General features: G+C 38.7%; 1 protein-coding gene across 1 annotated transcript in view; it reads left to right on the forward strand.

Annotated features, from left to right (window-relative positions):
* The window catches only part of CFAP36 (cilia and flagella associated protein 36), a 32,901-nt gene extending 13,869 nt beyond the window's left edge, over positions 1-19,032 (forward strand). The window contains exons 5-10 of the mRNA XM_061210549.1: positions 1,270-1,357; positions 3,057-3,108; positions 14,656-14,758; positions 17,902-18,041; positions 18,228-18,377; positions 18,861-19,032. Coding sequence (XP_061066532.1) covers positions 1,270-1,357; positions 3,057-3,108; positions 14,656-14,758; positions 17,902-18,041; positions 18,228-18,377; positions 18,861-18,962 — 635 coding nt within the window. The 3' untranslated portion in view covers positions 18,963-19,032. The remainder of the gene's footprint in view (positions 1-1,269; positions 1,358-3,056; positions 3,109-14,655; positions 14,759-17,901; positions 18,042-18,227; positions 18,378-18,860) is intronic.
* Positions 19,033-20,169: the final 1,137 nt, after the last annotated feature.

Consider the following 20,169-nt stretch of genomic DNA (forward strand, 5'->3'; position numbering starts at 1 on the left):
CATCCCTTTAGTGATTAACTTGTAATGGAATATAAAAGTGTCTTCCTTATTACAGTTTTGAAGTATTGCATACTGTTGTTTTATTCTTTCCTTAGTTTTAAAAATTTTCCATAAAAGATGAATAGGAGAATACTAATTGTATAGCTTTTGACTGAGCAAAAATGCACTTAAGACCAATTTTCTGGTTGTGATACTATACTATAGTTTTGTAAGATGTAACCCTTGGGGGAAACTGGGTAAAGAGTGCATAGCATCTCTCTGTATTGTTTCTTACAACTGCATGTGAATCTGCAATTATCTCAAAATGACAAGTTTAATTTACAATGCATTTAAACATCAGAGGATTAGAATAATAAAGCTGCTTTAATTTAGAGCAGATCCAAAATCCCATAGTCATATATGGATAAAGAAATGGAAGGTAAAAATTAGGGGACATGCTGTTAATGTTTTGGGAATATAATAATTATAGATAAAAACAGAACACTTATTACCAGTCTACCCGCTTATCAGGAAGATATAGGTAATAAAGTAAATGAAACCAATGCTTAAAATTGCTTGCCATGAATTACTATTTGCCTTGGGCCAAAGTTGGTACTGCCCTGGTTTATAGTTATTAGCCCAATATTTGAATAGAAGCTCTGAGGGCAGAGGTTGTTTTATTCATCTTTATATTCCCCTTAAGTGCTTAGCACCATGCTTTTTTGCATGTAGTAAGCGGGGCCCTTTTCAGTAGCATTTGTTGTAGTATGAATGAAGAGTATTAACATGCTGTTTCAATTAATGACGTATTTTATATTTTGTTTTGTAAACTCTTTTTCCCATTTAAGGAATACTTTTGAGAGCATAGTTTCATTATTAGGAGCTTATTGATTTCAATGGTATGTCCTGTATAGTATGATTATGGAAGATAATAGCTTAAATATAAGCTATTTATTCTATAAATAGCTTATATTAATTCTATAAATTGCTTATATTAAATATAAGCAATTAATTTCTATTGTCATATATTATTATTGTTATTTTAAATAAGCAATACAAATAATTACCAAGAGTCATTTCTAGGTAAAGTTGTGTTTTTTTGGTGGGGCTGATTCCCTAAAAGAAGAAAAAGTTAAAAAGACCATAGTTACAAAGATAATAGCTTAGAACATATTTTTAAAGTGATAGATCTTAATAAACTTATTTGTACTTCTTGATGAACTAGAATAGTGAAAAATAACTGTTTCAGTTGCGTTGATATTCTTCTGTATGGTCTTTGGTTTTGAACAGGTGTATTACCTGACTGCTTAACAGATGGTTCTGATGTGGTCAGTGACCTTGAACAGGAAGAGATGAAAATCCTGCGAGAAGTTCTTAGGTATGCTTCTTTAATTATTTTTTGAATGGATCATTAGTAATATTACAATATGATCTGCATATGTGCTTTTTACCCAAAAAAATACCGTGAACTAGTAAAATATCTAAATTCTCTCCTAAAGACTATGAAAATGATTTATCATTTTATTTGTTTATAATTATGTATGTATTACATTTCTTAATGGACAGAAAAAATTATTTTCAGATGACTCATACCAGATCAGCACAGATGGGAGGGTCTTCCTCCACTCCCATCATGGGAATAGGAAACTAGCCACCAATGGGAACAAGATGCAGTATACCCAGCCTGATGCCTGGAAGGGCTGTAGTGGCCTGAGATAAGCAGGAAACTCCTTGGCTTCTGGATCTGGGTATTAGAGGAGGCTTATGCCAGGTGTCTCACAGTAGGAGGTTGGACATCCAGACTCCACAGACCGAATAGTTGACTCTTTGCTGGTCTCTTTCTTGCCTCAGTTATGTGATTCTCAGCCAAATGCCTGGCATGGAATGTGCAGCCCACTAAAGGGGCATTTCCCCCCTTGGGCCTGTTGTCCCCTGACCCCTATGGGAGTTTTAGAAGGGAGGGGCAATTGAAGCACTTAATATTTACATCTATGGGAATGTATAGGTTTAAGGCAAAAGGATACCTGCAGCTATTTGTGTCCCCTGCAGAATGGGGCGTTGGCATTTGGTGGCCCTGGCTCTCCACTCTAACCACATACATGACCATCTTCTAGCATCCTGTAGTCCTTCCACCTACCCAACTTGTCCCCAGTTCCAAAGCAGGAGGGAGGTTAGGCAGGATGGTGGTTAGGAGGATGGGCCTAGTGGGGGACTGTGGAAGGAGCTGTAGGACTTTGTGCTGCATTTCAGGGGATTTGAGTGGTTGTGGGGAGGGAGGCAAGTTTGCGGGTGAACGCCGGCCTTTCCTGCCAGGTCCTCCTTTCCACGGCGAGGGCAAATGGGAGCCTGAGACAACACACAACACTTTGAGTTGAAAGATTTGAAGAGTTAAGGATATTTGGTAATAGGTTTAGAGAACTGGCAGTTTTGACTTGTACTGGTTGCTTCTGTTGGTTGATTGGTGGTTTGAAAACTGATCAGCATTGTGCTTTTAGATTTTACTGTATTTTCTATGGGCGGTGTACTACTGTATAAGCAGTGGAACTTAATCATGAACATGTATGAGAGTTGAATTGGCTATTTTCCTAAATCAGACTTGCCTCGGTGAGCAGTTTACAAAAGCTGATAGGGCTTTGGCATAATGGCATCAGGAGAGCTGTGTGGTAGCTCAGATGCCATGGAAAAACTAGAATGAGGGGAGAAATGGATCTTAGGAGGAATGTAACTGATCTGTCTAAAGAGAGAGATCGAAGTCCATATTCATGAGATTTGCCATTCAGATTTGGGTTTAGGATTTCAAACCTGTTGATCTTTGTTTAGCTAGGGGTCCTTCACATCTCCAGAGGAAATAGGTAAACCTGTATTTTATGTGGCTAACTGTATTATGCTGTTTATGCCTATGTTTGTCTTTCTCAGTTGATTGTAAGCTGCTTTAAGTTAAGCCTGATTATTTCCATCTTTGTTTCCAAAATTTCTTGCACATATTGTAAGCTTAGGTTAGCATGTTGCTTGTTGAATATTTGTTCTTTGACCAAAAGAGAAAGTTTACTTTTCTACTTTATTTTTGTATATTTCAGAAAATCGAAAGAAGAATATGACCAGGAGGAAGAAAGAAAGAGTAAAAAGCAGGTGCCTACAAAACATATTAATATAATAGAAATATTTCATTGCTGTTATCCCTTAGGTTTACACCTGGGTTTTCTATTAAAGTTTAAGCTTAGGTGGAACGACACAGTTCCTCAGAGTATTCATATTTTCTTGGCAATTCTGAGCATTTATACTTAACTTTATAACTTTATTCACTTTATAATTCATCCAGCGACCTACCTTTTAAATTCCCAATAAAGAATGAGATTGTTCACTCCAAAAAAACTGTATGTAATACCATTCATATTTTGGGGAATTTTTAATAGAAATTCCCCTTAATTTTATGAATAAAAGAAGATTAAGAAAAATATTTTACTTCCCTACTCGCCTTGATTCCTTTACTGTTTTGAAACAGCATCTGCAGTTAATACTGGGGGTCCCCTGTAGACCTTAACATTGCCAGCTTGAAGCAGAATGATTCAGTTTCACATTTCCTGGCATACTCCTCTTTCATTAAGAACTGTTTCCATAAAGGGCCTAATCTTTCCTAAGGATCAGTTAAACATGTATCTGGCTGAGGTGAGGGAAGATAATATTTATTTTTTCCTCCCCCCTTTTCTAGCTGCTTCTCTTTCCACATTTTCTCAAATCTCTCTGAAGGGAGAGCAAAACCTAATATAAACTAATTCTCAATTGCTTGAAAGTCATTTTCTTTTTTTTCCTTCAATGACTGTGATACATGCTTGTATCATTTACTATATTTGAAAAAACCTATTTTACTCCAAGGTAACCAATGAAGAGCAAAAGAGAGATGTTTTAGGATTTAGAGGGGATTTATGTATCTTTGAGTAAATCTCCTTTTAGTAAATGGAGGTGAAATTCATAGATAATAATACTTTTTAATGTAGGAGTATAGAACAGAAACTCGTTCAAAACTGCTCTCAGAAGACAGTAGTACTGGGAATTTCCTGGTGGTCCAGAGGGTAAGACTTCGCACTTCCACTGCAGGGGGTGCAGGTTTGATCCCTGGTTGGGGAACTAAGATCCCACAGGCCGGGCGATGCGGCCACAGACACACCCACAAAAAGACAGTAGTAGTGACTTTCTGATTTATATGTAAACTGTATCAGGCTTCTTGAATAATAATATGTTTCGGGGCGTATGGTTTTTTTAGACTTCTTTTAATGGAAATTTTCAAACACACAAAAGTAGAGCTGATAATGATTTCAGTCTTCATGTTTCTATCACTCAACATATAGAGGCTTATGATCTAGGTATTCATGAATTACCTGAAAAGTTACATGTGATTGGATTTTCCTGTTTTTAAGGAAAAATGAAGTATCAGTTTACTTAGTTCTTTCCAAGATTTAAACGATCTCTTTGGTTTAAATATAGTATCCCATTTTAGAAATGGAAATACAGGCATACCTCAGAGATGTTGTGAGATCGGTTCTAGACTATTGCAATAAAGCGAAGATGACAATGAAATAAGTCACGAAAGTATTTTGGTTTCCCAGTGCATATAAAGGTTATGTTTACACTATACTGTAGTCTATTAATTGTGCAGTAGCATTATGTCTAAAAAAACAATGTACATACCTTCATTAAAAATTATATTTATTGCTGGGACTTCCCTGGTGGTCCAGAGGTCAAGACTTTGCACTTCCACTGCAGGGGCCGCCGGTTCAATCCCTGGTCGGGGAACTAAGATCCCACATGCTGTGTGGTGCGGCCAAAAAGTAAAAAGAAAAAAAATTATTTTATTGCTAAAAAATGCTAACCATCATCTGAACCTTCAGCAAGCTGTAATCTTTTTGCTGGTGGAGGGCCTTGCCTCGATGTCAATGGCTGCTGACTGACCAGGGTGGTGGTTACTGAAGGTTGGGGTGGATGTGGCAGTTTCTTAAGATAAGACAACAATGAAGTTTGTCGCATTATTTGACTCTTCCTTTCATGAACAATCTCACGGTAGCATGAAGTGCTGTTTGATGGCATTTTACCCACAGTAGAACTTCTTTCAAAATTGGAGTCAGTCTTCTCAAACCTGGCTGCTACTTTATCAACTAAATTTGTGTAAGATTCTAAATCCTTTGGTGTCATTTCAATAATCTTCACAGCATCTTCCCCAGGAGCAGATTCCATCTCAAGAAACCACTCTTTTTGCTCATCCATAAGAAGTAACTCCTCATCCATTCAAGTTTTATCATGAGAGTGCACCAATTCAGGCACATCTTCAGGCTCCACTTCTAATTCTGGTTCTCTTGCTGTTTCCTCCACATCTGCAAAACTTCCTCCACTGAAGTCTTGAAGCCCTCTAAGTCATCCATGAGGGTTGGAATCAATTTCTTCTAAATTCCTGTTAATGTTCATATTTTGACCTCTTTCCATGAATCATGAATGTTCTTAATGGCATCTAGAATTGTGAATCCTTTCCAGAAGGTTTTCAGTTGACTTTGCTCAGATCCATTGGAGAAATCATTATCTATGGCAGCTATAGCCTTACGAAATGTATTGCTTAAAGAATGAGACTTGAAAGTTGAAATTACTCCTTGATCCATGAGCTGTAGAACAGATGTTGTGTAGCAGGCACGAAAACAACATGAATCTTGTTGTACACCTCCATCAGAGCTCTTGGGTATCCAGGTGCATTGTCAATGAGCAGTTAATATTTTGAAAGGAATCTTTTTTTTCTGAGGAGTAGATCATAACAGTGGGCTTCAAATATTCAGTAAACCATGTTGTAAACAGATGTGCTGTCATCCGGCTTTGTTGTTCCATTGATAGAGCACAGGGAGAGTAGATTTAGCATAATTCTTAAGGGCCTTATGATGTTCAGAATGGTAGATGAGCATTGGCTTCAACTTCAAGTCACCAGCTGTATTAGCCTCTAATAAGAGAACCTGTCCTTTGAAGCTTTAAAGCCGGGCACTGACTTACCCTCTCCAGCTAGGAAAGTCCTATATGGCCTCTTCTTCCAGTAGTAGGCTGTTTCCTTTGCACTGAAAATCTGTTGTTTAGTGTAGCCACCTTCATTAATTTTGTTAGTGAGGTCTTCCGGATAGCTTGCTGCAGCTTCTGCATAAGCACTTGCTGCCTTATCCTGTACTTTTGTGTTACAGAGACAGCTTCTTTCCTTCAGCCTCATGAACCACCCTCTGCTAGCTTCAGACTCTTCTTCTGCATCTTCCTCACCTCTCTCAGCCTTCATAGAACTGAAGAGAGTTAAAGGCTTGCTCTGGATTAGGCTTTGGCTTAAGGGAGTGTTGTGGCTGGTTTGATCTTTTATCCAGACCACTAAGAGTTTCTCCATATCAGCAATAAGGCTGTTTTGCTTTCTTATCATTCATGTGTTCACTAGAGTATCACTTTTAATTTCCTTCAAGAGCTTTTCCTTTGCATTCACAACTTGGCTAACTGTTTGGTACAAGAGGCCTAACCTTTGGCCTATCTCAGCTTCCTTTTTTCTTTTCTTAACATCTTTATTGGAGTATAATTGCCTTACAATGGTGTGTTAGTTTCTACTTTATAACAAAGTGAATCAGCTATACACATACATATATCACCATATCTCTTCCCTCTTGCATCTCCCTCCCTCCCACCCTCCCTATCCCACTCCTCTAGGTGGTACACAAAGCACCGAGCTGATCTCCCTGTGCTATGCAGCTGCTTCCCACTAGCTATCGATTTTACATTTGGTAGTATATATATGTCCATGACACTCTCCCACTTTGTCCCAGCTTACCCTTCCCCCTCCCTGTGTCCTCAAGTCCATTCTCTAGTAGGTCTGCGTCTTTATTCCCATCCTGCCCCTAGGTTCTTCATGACCACTTTTTTTTTTTTAGATTCCATATATATATGTTAGCATACGGTATTTGTTTTTCTCTTTCTGACTTACTTCACTCTGTATGACAGATTCTAGGTCCATCCACCTCACTACAAATAACTCAATTTCATTTCTGTTTATGGCTGAGTAATATTCCATTGTATATATGTGCCACATCTTCTTTAGCCATTTGTCTGTTGATGGACACTTAGGTTGCTTCCATGTCCTGGCTATTGTAAATAGCGCTGCAATGAACATTATGGTACATGACTCTTTTTGAATTATGGTTTTCTCAGGGTATATGCCCAGTAGTGGGATTGCTGGGTCATATGGTAGTTCTATTTTTAGTTTTTTAAGGAACCTCCATGCTGTTCTCCATAGTGGCTGTATCAATATACATTCCCACCAACAGTGCAAGAGGGTTCCCTTTTCTCCACACCCTCTCCACATTTATTGTTTGTACATTTTTTGATGATGGCCATTCTGACTGGTGTGAGGTGATACCTCATTGTAGTTTTGATTTGCATTTCCCTAATGATTAATGATGTTGAGCATTCTTTCATGTGTTTGCTGGCAATCTGCATATCTTCTTTGGAGAAATGTCTATTTAGGTCTTCTGCCCATTTTTGGATTGGGTTGTTTGTTTTTTTGATATTGAGCTGCATGAGCTGCTTGTAAATTTTGGAGATTAATCCTTTGTCAGTTGCTTCATTTGCAAATCTTTTCTCCCATTCTGAGGGTTGTCTTTTGGTCTTGTTTATGGTTTCCTTTGCTGTGCAAAAGCTTTTAACTTTCATTAGGTCCCATTTGTTTATTTTTGTTTTTATTTCCATTTCTCTAGGAGGTGGGCCAAAAAGGATCTTGCTGTGATTTATGTCATAGAGTGTTCTGCCTATGTTTTCCTCTAAGGGTTTTATAGTGTCTGGCCTTACATTTAGGTCTTTAATCCATTTTGAGTTTTTTTGTGTATGGTGTTAGGGAGTGTTCTCATTTCATTCTTTTACATGTAGCTGTCCAGTTTTCCCAGCACCACTTACTGAAGAGGCTGTCTTTTCTCGATTGTATATTCCTGCCTCCTTTATCAAAAATAAGGTGACCATATGTGTGTGGGCTTATCTCTGGGTTTTCTATCCTGTTCCATTGATCCATATTTCTGTTTTTGTGCCAGTACCATACTGTCTAGATTACTGTAGCATTGTAGTATACTCTGAAGTCAGGGAGCCTGATTCCTCCAGCTCTGTTTTTCTTTCTCAAGATTGCTTTGGCTATTCGGGGTCTTTTGTGTTTCCATACAAATTGTGTAATTTTTTGTTTGAGTTCTGTGAAAAACGCCATTGGTAGTTTGATAGGGATTGCATTGAATCTGTAGATTGATCTGGGTAGTATAGTCATTTTCACAATGTTGATTCTTCCAATGCAAGAACATGGTATATCTCTCCATCTGTTTGTATCATCTTTAATTTCTTTCATCAGTGTCTTATAGTTTTCTGCATACAGGTCTTCTGTCTCCTTAGGTAGGTTTATTCCTAGGTATTTTATTCTTTTTGTTGCAGTGGTAAATGGGAGTGTTTCCTTAATTTCTCTTTCAGATTTTTCATTGTTAGTGTATAGGAATGCAAGAGATTTCTGTGCATTAATTTTGTATCCTGCTACTTTACCAAATTCGTTGATTAGCTCTAGTAGTTTTCTGGTAGCATCTTTAGGATTCTCTATGTATAGTGTCATGTCATCTGCAAACAGTGACAGCTTTACTTCTTCTTTTCCAATTTGGATTCCTTTTATTTCTTTATCTTCTCTGATTGCTGTGGCTAAAACTTCCAAAGCAATGTTGAAAAACAGTGGTGAGAGTGGACAACCTTGTCTTGTTCCTGATCTTAGAGGAAATGGTTTCAGTTTTTCACCATTGAGGACGATGTTGGCTGTGGGTTTGTCATATATGGCCTTTATTATGTTGAGGTAAGTTCCCTCTATGCCTACTTTCTGGAGTGTTGTTATCATAAATGGGTGTTGAATTTTGTCGAAAGCTTTTTCTGCATCTATTGGGATGATCATATGGTTTTTATTCTTCAATTTGTTAATACGGTGTATCACATTGATTGATTTGCGTATATTGAAGAATCCTTGCATTCCTGGGATAAACCCCACTTGATCATGGTGTATGATCCTTTTAATGTGCTGTTGGATTCTGTTTGCTATTACTTTGTTGAGGATTTTTGCATTTATGTTCATCAGTGATATTGGCCTGTAGTTTTCTTTCTTTGTGACATCTTTGTCTGGTTTTGGTGTCAGGGTGATGGTGGCCTCGTAGAATGAGTTTAGGAGTGTTCCTCTCTCTGCTATATTTTGGAAGAGTTTGAGAAGGATAGGTGTTAGCTCTTCTCTACATGTTTGATAGAATTTGCCTGTGAAGCCCTCTGGTCCTGGGCTTTTGTTTGTTGGAAGATTTTTAATCACAGTCTCAATTTCAGTGCTTGTGATTGGTCAGTTTATATTTTCTATTTCTTCTTGGTTCAGTCTCAGAAGGTTGTGCTTTTCTAAGAATTTGTCCATTTCTTCCAGGTTGCCCATTTTATTGGCATATACTTGCTTGTAGTAATCTCTCATGATTCTTTGTATTTCTGCAGTGTCAGTTGTTACGTCTCCTTTTTCATTTCTAATTCTATTGATTTGAGTCGTCTTCCTCTTTTTCTTGATGAGTCTGGCTAATGGTTTATCAATTTTGTTTATCTTCTCCAAGAACCAGCTTTTAGTTTTATTGATCTTTGCTATTGTTTCCTTCATTTCTTTTTCATTTATTTCTGATCTGATCTTTATGATTTCTTTCCTTCTGCTAACTTTGGGGTTTTTTTGTTCTTCTTTCTCTAATTGCTTTAGGTGTAAGGTTAGGTTGTTTATTTGAGATGTTTCTTGTTGCTTAAGGTAGGAGTGTATTGACGTAAATTTCCCTCTTAGACCTGCTTTTGCTGCATCCCATAGGTTTTGGGTCATCGTGTTTTCATTGTCATTTGTTTCTAGGTATTTTTTGATTTCTTCAGTGATCTCTTGGTTATTAAGTAGTGTATTGTTTAGCCTCCATGTATTTGTATTTTTTACAGATTTTTTCCTGTAATTGATATCTAGTCTCATAGCGTTGTGGTCGGAAAAGATACTTGATACGATTTCAGTTTTCTTAATTTTACGAAGGCTCGATTTGTGACCCAATATATGATCTATCCTGGAGAATGTTCCATGAGCACTTGAGAAGAAAGTGTATTCTGTTGTTTTTGGATGGACTATCCTATAAATATCAATGAAGTCCATCTTGTTTAATGTGTCATTTAAAGCTTGTGTTTCCTTATTTATTTTCATTTTGGATGATCTGTCCATTGGTGAAAGTGGGGTGTTAAAGTCCGCTACTATGATTGTTTTACTGTCGATTTCCCCTTTTATGGCTGTTAGTATTTGCCTTATGTATTGAGGTGCTCCTATGTTGGGTGCATAAATATTTACAATTGTTATATCTTCTTCTTGGATTGATCCCTTGATCATTATGTCGTGTCCTTCTTTGTCTCTTGTAATAGTCTTTGTTTTAAAGTCTATTTTGTCTGATACGAGAATTGCTACTCCAGCTTTCTTTTGATTTCCATTTGCATGGAATATCTTTTTCCATCCCCTCACTTTCAGTCTGTATGTGTCCCTAGGTCTGAAGTGGTCTCTTGTAGGCAGCATATATACGGGTCTTGTTTTTGTATCCATTCAGCCGGTCTATGTCTTTTGGTGGGAGCATTTAATCTATTTACATTTAAGGTAATTATTGATATGTATGTTCCTATTACCATTTTCTTAATTGTTTTGGGTTTGATTTTGTAGGTCTTTTCCTTCTCTTGTGTTTCCTGCCCAGAGAAGTTCCTTTCGCATTTGTTGTGAAGCTGGTTTGGTGGTGCTGAATTCTCCTAGCTTTTTCTTGTCTAGTAAAGGTTTTAATTTCTCCATCAAATCTGAATGGGATCCGTGCTGGGTAGAGTAATCTTGGTTGTAGGTTTTTGCCTTTCATCACTTTAAATATGTCCTGCCACTCCCTTCTGGCTTGCAGAGTTTCTGCTGAAAGATCAGCTGTTAACCTTATGGGGATTCCCTTATATGTTATTTGTTGTTTTTCCCTTGCTGCTTTTAATATTTTTTCTTTGTATTTAATTTTTGATAGTTTGATTAATATGTGTCTTGGCGTGTTTCTCCTTGGATTCATCCTGTATGGGACTCTCTGCACTTTCTGGACTTGATTAACTATTTCCTTTCCCATATTAGGGAAGTTTTCAACTATAATCTCTTCAAATATTTTCACAATCCCTTTCTTTTTCTCTTGTTTTTCTGGGACCCCTATACTTCGAATGTTGGTGCGTTTAATGTTGTCCCAGAGGTCTCTGAGACTGTCCTCAGTTCTTTTCATTCTTTTTTCTTTATTCTGCTCTGTGGTAGTTGTTTCCACTATTTTATCTTCCAGGTCACTTATCCGTTCTTCTGCCTCAGTTATTCTGCTACTGATTCCTTCTGGAGAATTTTAAATTTCATTTATTGTGTTGTTCCTCACTGTTTGTTTGCTCTTTTGTTCTTCTAGTTCCTTGTTAAATGTTTCTTGTATTTTCTCCATTCTATTTCCAAGATTTTGGATCATCTGTACTATCATTACTCTGAATTCTTTTTCAGGTAGACTTCCTATTTCCTCTTCATTTGTTTGGTCTGGTGGGTTTTTACCTTGCTCCTTCATCTGCTGTGTGTTTCTCTGTCTTCTCATTTTGCTTAACTTACTGTGTTTGGGGTCTCCTTTTCGCAGGCTGCAGGTTCGTCATTCCCATTGTTTTTGGTGTCTGCCCCCAGTGGCTGAGGTTGGTTCAGTGGGTTGTGGAGGCTTCCTGGTGGAGTGGACTGGTACCTGTGTTCTGGTGGATGAGACTGGATCTTGTCTTTCTAGTGGTCAGGTCCGAGTCTGCTGGTGTGTTTTGGGGTGTCTGTGACCCTATTATGATTTTAGGCAGCCTCTCTGCTAATGGGTGGGGTTGTGTTCCTGTCTTGCTAGTTGTTTGGCATAGCGTGTCTAGCACTGTAGCTTGCTGGTCGTTGAGTGGAGCTGGGTCTTGGTGTTGAGATGGAGATCTCTAGGAGAGCTCTCGCTGATTGATATTACGTGGAGCTGGGAGGTCTCTGGTGGGCCAGTGTCCTGAACTCGGCTCTCCCACCTCAGAGGCACAGGCCTGACACCTGGCCGGAGCACCAAGACCCTGTCATCCACATGGCTCAGAATAAAAGGTAGAAAGAAAGAAAGAAAGAAAAAAAATTTTTAAAAATATAAAATAATTAAAATAAAAAATAATAATTAAAAAAAAGTAATAAAAAAAAAGAAAGAGAGAAGAGAACAACCAAACCAAGAAACAAATCCACCAATGATAACAAGTGCTAAAAACTATACTAAAAAAACCCCCCAAAAACCGGACAGACAGAACCGTAGGAAAAATGGTAAAAGCACAGCTATACAGACAAAATCACACACAGAAGCATCTGCATACACACTCAGAAAAAGAAAAAAGAAAAAAAAAAAAATATCGTTGCTCCTAAAGTCCACTGCCTCAATTTGGGATGATTCTTTGTCTATTCAAGTATTCCACAGATGCAGGTACATCAAGTTGATTGTGGAGATTTAATCCACTGCTCCTGAGGCTGCTGGGAGTGATTTCCCGTTCTCTTCTTTGTTCGCACAGCTCCTGGGGTTCAGCTTTGGATTTGGACCCGCCTCTGCGTGTAGGTCGCCTGAGGGCGTCTGTTCCAGGTCAGGCAGGACAGGGTTAAAGGAGCAGCTGAGTCGGGGGCTCTGGCTCACTCAGGCCTGGGGGAGGGAAGGATACGGATGCGGGGCGAGCCTGTGGCGGCAGAGGCCGGCGTGACGTTGCAGCAGCCTGAGGTGCGCCATGTGTTCTCCCGGGGAAGTGGTCCCTGGATCACGGGACCCTGGCAGTGGCGGGGTGCGCAGGCTCCCGGGAGGGGAGGTGTGGAGAGTGACCTGTGCTTGCACACAGGCTTCTTGGTGGCGGCAGCTGCAGCCTTAGCCTCTCATGCCCGTCTCTGGGGTCCGCACTGATAGCCGCGGCTCGCGCCCGTCACTGGAGCTCGTTTAGGCGGCGCTCTGAATCCCCTCTCCTCGCGCACCAGGAAACAAAGAGCCAAGAAAAAGTCTCTTGCCTCTTTGGCAGCTCCAGACCTTTTCCCGGACTCCCTCCCGGCTAGCTGTGGTGCGCTAACCCCTTCAGGCTGTGTTCACGCCACCAACCCCAGTCCTCTCCCTGGGATCCGACGGAAGCCCGAGCCTCAGCTCCCAGCCCCCGCCCACCCCGGCGGGTGAGCAGACAAGCCTCTCGGGCTGGTGAGTGCTGCTCGGCGCCGATCCTCTGTGCGGGAATCTCTCCGCTTTGCCCTCCGCACCCCTGTTGCTGCGCTCTCCTCCGTGGCTCCGAAGTTTCCCCTCCGCCACCCGCAGTCTCCGCCTGCGAAGGGGCTTCCTAGTGTGTGGAAACCTTTCCTCCTTCACAGCTCCCTCCCACTGGTGCGGGTCCCGTCCCTATTCTTTTGTCTCTGTTTTTTCTTTTTTCTTTTGCCCTACCCAGGTACGTGGGGAGTTTCTTGCCTTTTGGGAGGTCTGAGGTCTTCTGCCAGCGTTCAGTAGGTGTTCTGTAGGAGCTGTCCCACATGTAGATGTATTTCTGATGTATTTGTGGGGAGGAAGGTGATCTCCGCGTCTTACTCTTCCGCCATCTTGAAGGTCTCTCCTAGCTCAGCTTTCGTCATGCCTTCCTCAGTAAGCTTAATCATTTCTAGCTTTTGATTTAAATTGAGAGACCCGTGATTCTTCCTTTCACTTGAACAGTTAGAGGTCACTGTAGGGTTATTAATTGGCCTAATTTCAACATTCTTGTGTCTCAGGGAATAGGGAGGTCTGAGGAGAGGGAGAGAAATGAGGGGACAACTGGTCGGTGGAGCAGTTAGAGCACACACAACTTTCATCTTTCTAGTTTCACCGTCTTACATGGGTGTGGTTTGTGGTGCCCCCAAACAGTTACAATAGTAATATCAAAGATTACTGATCCCTGATCACCATAACAATTATGATAATGAAAAAGTTTGAAATATTGCAAGAATTACCAAAATGTGACACAGAGACATGAAGTGAGCAATGCTGTTGGAAAAATGGCGCCGATAGACTTGCTTGATGCAGAGTTGCCACAAACCTTCAATTTGTAAAAAAACGTGATGTCTGTGAAACACAATAAATTGAAGTGCAATAAAATGAGGTATACCTGTGAACCAGTTTGTGGCTGCTTCAGGCATATCATAGTAGTGGTATTATTATTATTATATTTTTAAGATTATTTTAAGTGAAAAAGCACCTTATAAATCAGTGATTTTATTTCTTTTAGAGTATTTCTTGGTGTCTTGGTCAAGGTCACATGAGTAGTAAGAGTGAAGCCTAGGTTTGAACTCGCTTCTTTCTGAATCCAAAGTCTTAACCAAACTAGTTATTCTTAGCACTGCATGATTGGAAATGAGAATGTTTACCTACCTCAAAAAGTAGAAGATAAAAAATGGTGGAAACATCTTAAAAACTTTGGAAAAATAGAATCTCTGATTTATTATCCATTCAGTAGACAATAATTTTTTAAACTAATGTGTATGAATCCCTTAAGTAGTGAATTATTCAGAATTAATCTAATGTATTTTTAAAATTGTATTGATTCCTGAAGCTATCAGAGGCGAAAACAGAAGAGCCTCCGATGCATGCCAATGAAACTGCAAAAATGAATAATTCCCAAGGGGATGGTGAACATTTTGCACACCCACCCTCAGGTAAGGTTGGTATGTCCTGAAATTTTTGAATAATATGAATACATAAACACTGTAAAGAGTGTGTTAGTTTCTCATACATACTTCACCCTCAAAAATCTTGTGAGGGAGTCTTGAATGGCCATTGGTATTTAATGTTCTTTGTGAATTTAGCTAAAGAGGTTGCTTGTAGGAGATAGCTGACAGAGAGGGTGTAGCCCCCAAATTTCTAAGTGAAGCTTGGAACCCAGAGCCGTGATCAAAATTCCTTGGGGAAGCCCCCAGCCTTTATGCCATGACTACAGCATTCAAGGTATGTTCACATAACATTTGGTACTCTCTTCCTTGACCATAATTACATGGTGTTTGAGAGTTAGAAGCTGAACAGGGAAAGATAATATTAACTTATTTTCCTAGTGAATTAAAACACAATTAGAAAATAACAGGTAGCCAATTTATACAGAAGTTTAGTCAGAAACTATTGTTGAAACCAAAATTGATGAGAATCCTTGTGGGAAATGTTAGTGTATGATCTTGTTCACTATGTGGCAAATCATTTTCAATATATGTATTCTGATTTCCTTTATAAGAAGACAGGTAATTCTGAAACAGAACTTGAATCATGATCATGAATTTAGTTCATTTTTATTATGGATTTCTATGGTTTTTAGGTGCATGTCCTTTTATCAATTAAAAAAACCTGTAACTCTGTGAGGCAGATATTATGGTCCTTATTTTTCTTTTATTTTTTTAAAACAAGAAATTCAAGGAACTTGAGTGAGGTCCAAAATCACTGAGCTCTTACATAGTGAAACTGTGACTTACCTTGGTCTTCTGACTCCAAATCTTGTGTTTTTCTACACTTTGTAGAAGTTTTATAATTGAGATAGATAGGTTTGATGTTTATCCACTGTTTTAAGGAACTAAATGCTTAGTTGATAAAACAATGGGGCATATGAAACAGAAGCAGATTTATGAAGTTATCTGGCTTTTTCCTTCCTAGCAAATCTAATAATTTCTTTTCTTTTTTCATATTCTGCAGGTTCTGAGTAGAATAACCTCATTTGAATTATGTCTGTGAAAGCACCTGCTTTAGATTTGTTTGAGCGCTTTTAAAATTTGCTGGCCCAAATTTAGCTTTTTGTTTTATATAGACCTAAGTACATATACTGTTCTAATCTTGTGTCTGACATAATTTGAATACATTTGCTTATCTGACTATTAAGTGAAACTATTATAGAAAACTTAATCTCAAGCCATTTGTAACTCAATTATGCACATTAGCGGTAGAGAAACTGGCAGATAATTTCAAAAGTAATGATTTTAATTTTTAAAAACTATTCTATTTTTTAAAAAAATGAGTATATCTGATATTATGGGCAATCACTGCATACAAAGTGCCTATGAGAAAGGCCTAATGTGGGAGGAATCATAAAGGTGTTTGACCTCCTGCTTATCCCTTTGCTCATGTCTTTCCCTGGTTCCTGCTGGAAATGGATAGCATCTGTTCTCAGATTGACGCAGGGTTGCCAGTGATGAGATGATCTTTCTTTAAGCTAGCTGGCTTTCCGATTCTCCATTCTTAGAAATCAGAGAAGTTAAGTATTTTGGCTTCAGGTACTTTTCTCTCTAGGTCCAAGTTAGAATATAAAAGGTGTTCATAACCAACAAACTCAAGGAACTGTCCAGAGCAAGTACATGAATTGAATATAAATGTTTATGTGCCTGGGATTCCCCCCTCCTCAGAATTTTACTGTCTCGTCCCCAGCTCTGTGGTTCCATATTTGGGGGCTAAGCCCACCACTGCTTAAAGTCACCATCATATGAATGGCATGTTTAACTTTGTCTGCATATTTTGACCAACTTGTTGAAGCTCATCTTCATTTCTGTTTAAGTTAGTTCTGAGCTCCCTGTCTGGGTTGGTTGGAGTGTTAGCGGCAGCCTCATCTCTTCCATGGAGACTTCCCTTTCTGTCTAAGAGCCTGAAGAGCTTTTCTTCTTCTAACCTCCCTGGCACTGCAGTCAGTCTACTCACCCTGTGCTAAAGCAGTGATCCTTGGGCAAGTTTCTTGCTCCTGCAAAGTTCTATTTCTGGTTTTACTGTGCTGGATTTTTAATCATTTAGAGACATGTATATCATGTTCTCCCATGACGCTTTTAGTTCTTGATGCTTTTAGTTAGTTTTTATGTGTCTTTGCTTGTCTCACCAGCTGTCTTTCATAGTCCATGTATTACAGTGAAAATGTTTTATCTTAAAAAAACCCCACCTTATCTTATAATAAAAAATGTCTCAGAAAAGCAATTAGCATGTTAATCCTGTCTCTTGGCACAGTTACCAAATAACTGGAAGGTATTGAGTATTGAGTACTCATGTTATATCCGCTTCCAAGTTCTACTTACTGTATTTATGTATGTAGTTTTTTACATCTTTATTGGAGTATAATTGCTTTATAATGTTGTGTTAGTTTCTGCTGTACAACAAAGTGAATCAGCTATATGTACACATATATATCCCCATATCCCCTCCCTGTTGAGTCTCCCTCCCACCCTTCCTATCCCACCCCTCTAGGTCATCACGAAGCATCAAGCTGATCTCCCTATTCTACTTACTTTAAAATCTTCATTTTTTTAATATGTTAGTAGGTTTATAGTTATCTTCAGTATGTAGTACAAATTATTGATATTACTGGCACTTATTCCTCCAATACAAAAAATTATAGCTTTATAGTAATTGTTCTGAAAATATAAGGTCACTTAACAGTTTTTGCCTGCAAGCAAAAGTTTGAAAGCCAATTACATTGTTAGTAAGGGATTTTAGTGCACTGTTTATTTGGCTTGTATGGCAACCTTGTATTACCTTTTACTGTAGTTCTAATCTTTAGACAAGAATTACATCTTTTTGTAGCTATAGTACCAAACAGCAGGAGCTTGGTATTTCTTGAAATGTCATTATTCACAAGAACTGTAGTTCAAGCTCCTTGAGGACAGAGACCACATTTATTGTTCTCACCCAGTGCCTAGCACAATGTAGGCACTGAATCAATGCATGCTGAGTGAATGAATATGAGAAAGACCCAAGTATTATTACCACTAGCTCATTTTGGTGAATCTAGTGTAATAACTTAATATTTCTTATAATATTCTAATTGGTCTCTGATTACTGCCAGAAGTTAAAGTGCATTTTGCTGATCAGTCAGCACAACCTTTGACAAGAAAGCTGGAAATGTTGCCTGAAAGTTCCTCCCTCCCACAAAAAGACCTGAAGATTCCTGGCTTTGAACATGCAAACATTGAGGGACCAATAGCAGTAAGTAAAAAATATTACTTTTTAAGAACTATGAGCAAAATGATAAAGTACTAGGAACAAACAATGTAAACTGCCATACAGTTTGTTGCAGTCTTGAACTCAAACTTCTAATTTAATCAGTCAGTGGGTATCTGTGCCACTCATGCAGACTTGATTTTAAATAGTTCCTTCTCTTATTTGACCCAGAATTTATCAACACTTGGAACAGAAGAGCTCCGGCAACGAGAACACTATCTGAAGCAGAAGAGAGATAAGTTGATGTCCATGAGAAAGGATATGAGGACTAAGCACATACAAAATTCGGAGCAGAAAGGAAAACCTGCTGGGGAGGTAGAGGTATGGCTAGCTCTAGTATGTGAAAATTTGCAAATCTACGGGTGGGATTCTCAAAATCAGCATATGTGCTCTTGTAGATCTATTCATATTAACCTCCCTGTTAGTGTAGCACCTGCTAATAAGTCTTTTCTAGGCAGTGAGATGGTTGTGATAGGAGGATTTTGTGAAGTACAAATGATAGCAGTTTTATGATTCTTTACTTGCCCTGCTCTGAGCACTGAAGGGTCAGCCGTCTGTTTTACCTGAGCCTTTTGAAATATTTTATCATAGAGCAGCATCAGTACCCTAGCCACCACCTCTAAAAGGCTTCCCCAAGAGACTTTTACAAAGAAGAGATTTAGGGAACTCAGTCCATGTGTGGCTTTTTTTTTTAATTTACTGAATGTTCTAATATTTGTTCAAGGCAGTATGTTAGGAATTTTAGAAAATGAACCCATCTTATACTACTGTAGCCAATTTTTTTTCTTTTTTTTTTTTTTTAAGGAAATGACAGAGAAACCAGAAATGACAGCAGAGGAGAAGCAAACATTACTAAAGAGGAGATTGCTTGCAGAGAAACTTAAAGAAGAAGTTATTAATAAGTAATTTTAAGAACAATTTAGCAAAGCAGTAGTTCAAAATTTCTTAAAAATAAATTATTTAATCCTTAAACAGAGCCTGTTAGTTTCAAATACTTGTGTTTGTAAATGCAAATATAACCTTATTGTTACTATTTTATTAAACATTTGAGGTAAAGGGTGGCGGGGAAGGCAGTTACTTATGCTGACCAGTTCAATACAAATTTCTGAATGATGTTCTCTCATGGAGAGAAGGTATAGAAAGCTAACAGTGCATTCATTCATTCATTGTTTGTGCTAAGCATTGTGTTGCATGCTAAGGATACAGTAGCCTAGTAGATCGACAGGGTCCCCGCTTTCATGGGGCCGGTGAAGAGCCAAGTGTTTGTTAGAAGGGAAAAGGGCAGTGTTTTATCATAAACAGGGTCCTGCAGTGGTCAGTATGGCTAGCATACAGACAGAATGAGGGGAGAGGGTTAGCACATGGAATTGGAGATAGGTGGGGTGCTGATTTGCAAGGCTTGTAGGGAATGTGAGGGTTTTAAACATTTCATAGTGGCAGTTGGAAGTCACTGAAAAGTTTTAAAAGCAGGGAAGTTTCATGATGAAAATGTTCATTTAAAAAAGATGTGTGGCTGCTGTGTGGAGACTACTGGGTGAGTTAGAGTAGCTGTGGGTGAACAGGTATAGGGTAATCAATCTATCTAATGAGAAGAGTGGTTCTCTGGGGCGGTGGTGGACAGATTTTAGCATCCCACATCGAGGCAGGCGCAAACAGGACTTCGCAAATAGATGTGGGGATGTTAAAAATACTCTTGTCGATTACTCTTTCTAGAAAAGTTACCATTAAAACAGATAAAGGAACAACTGCCTGAGCCTGTTGAGCGGAATTCTGCCATGGGTGTAGGTCTTCTGTGTGTGAAGTGATGCCGGGTAGTGTTCTGTTGTCCATTTGCTAAAAAATAACCAGAAATAGGAGAGAAACCTTCCTTTCAGAAGCTTCCTGTGTTGTGTCATCCCATAAGCACCCTCTTTTCTAGTTACGGGCCACTCCTAACTTACAATTCCATTTTATCTCCTTAAATCTATTGTTATAAGCTTTTTAAAAGGGATACCAAAACTGCATTAGTTCCAACTTTCAACGTGCAGAGAAAACTCAGCATCACTTTGTATTTGTCACATTTTCATCACAGATGGACAAGTTGAAAAACTAGTGGTTAAAACACAGAAATTTG

Source organism: Eubalaena glacialis, chromosome 14 (genome assembly GCF_028564815.1).
Source record: "Eubalaena glacialis isolate mEubGla1 chromosome 14, mEubGla1.1.hap2.+ XY, whole genome shotgun sequence".
In the NCBI taxonomy this organism is placed as follows: Eukaryota; Metazoa; Chordata; class Mammalia; order Artiodactyla; family Balaenidae; genus Eubalaena; species Eubalaena glacialis.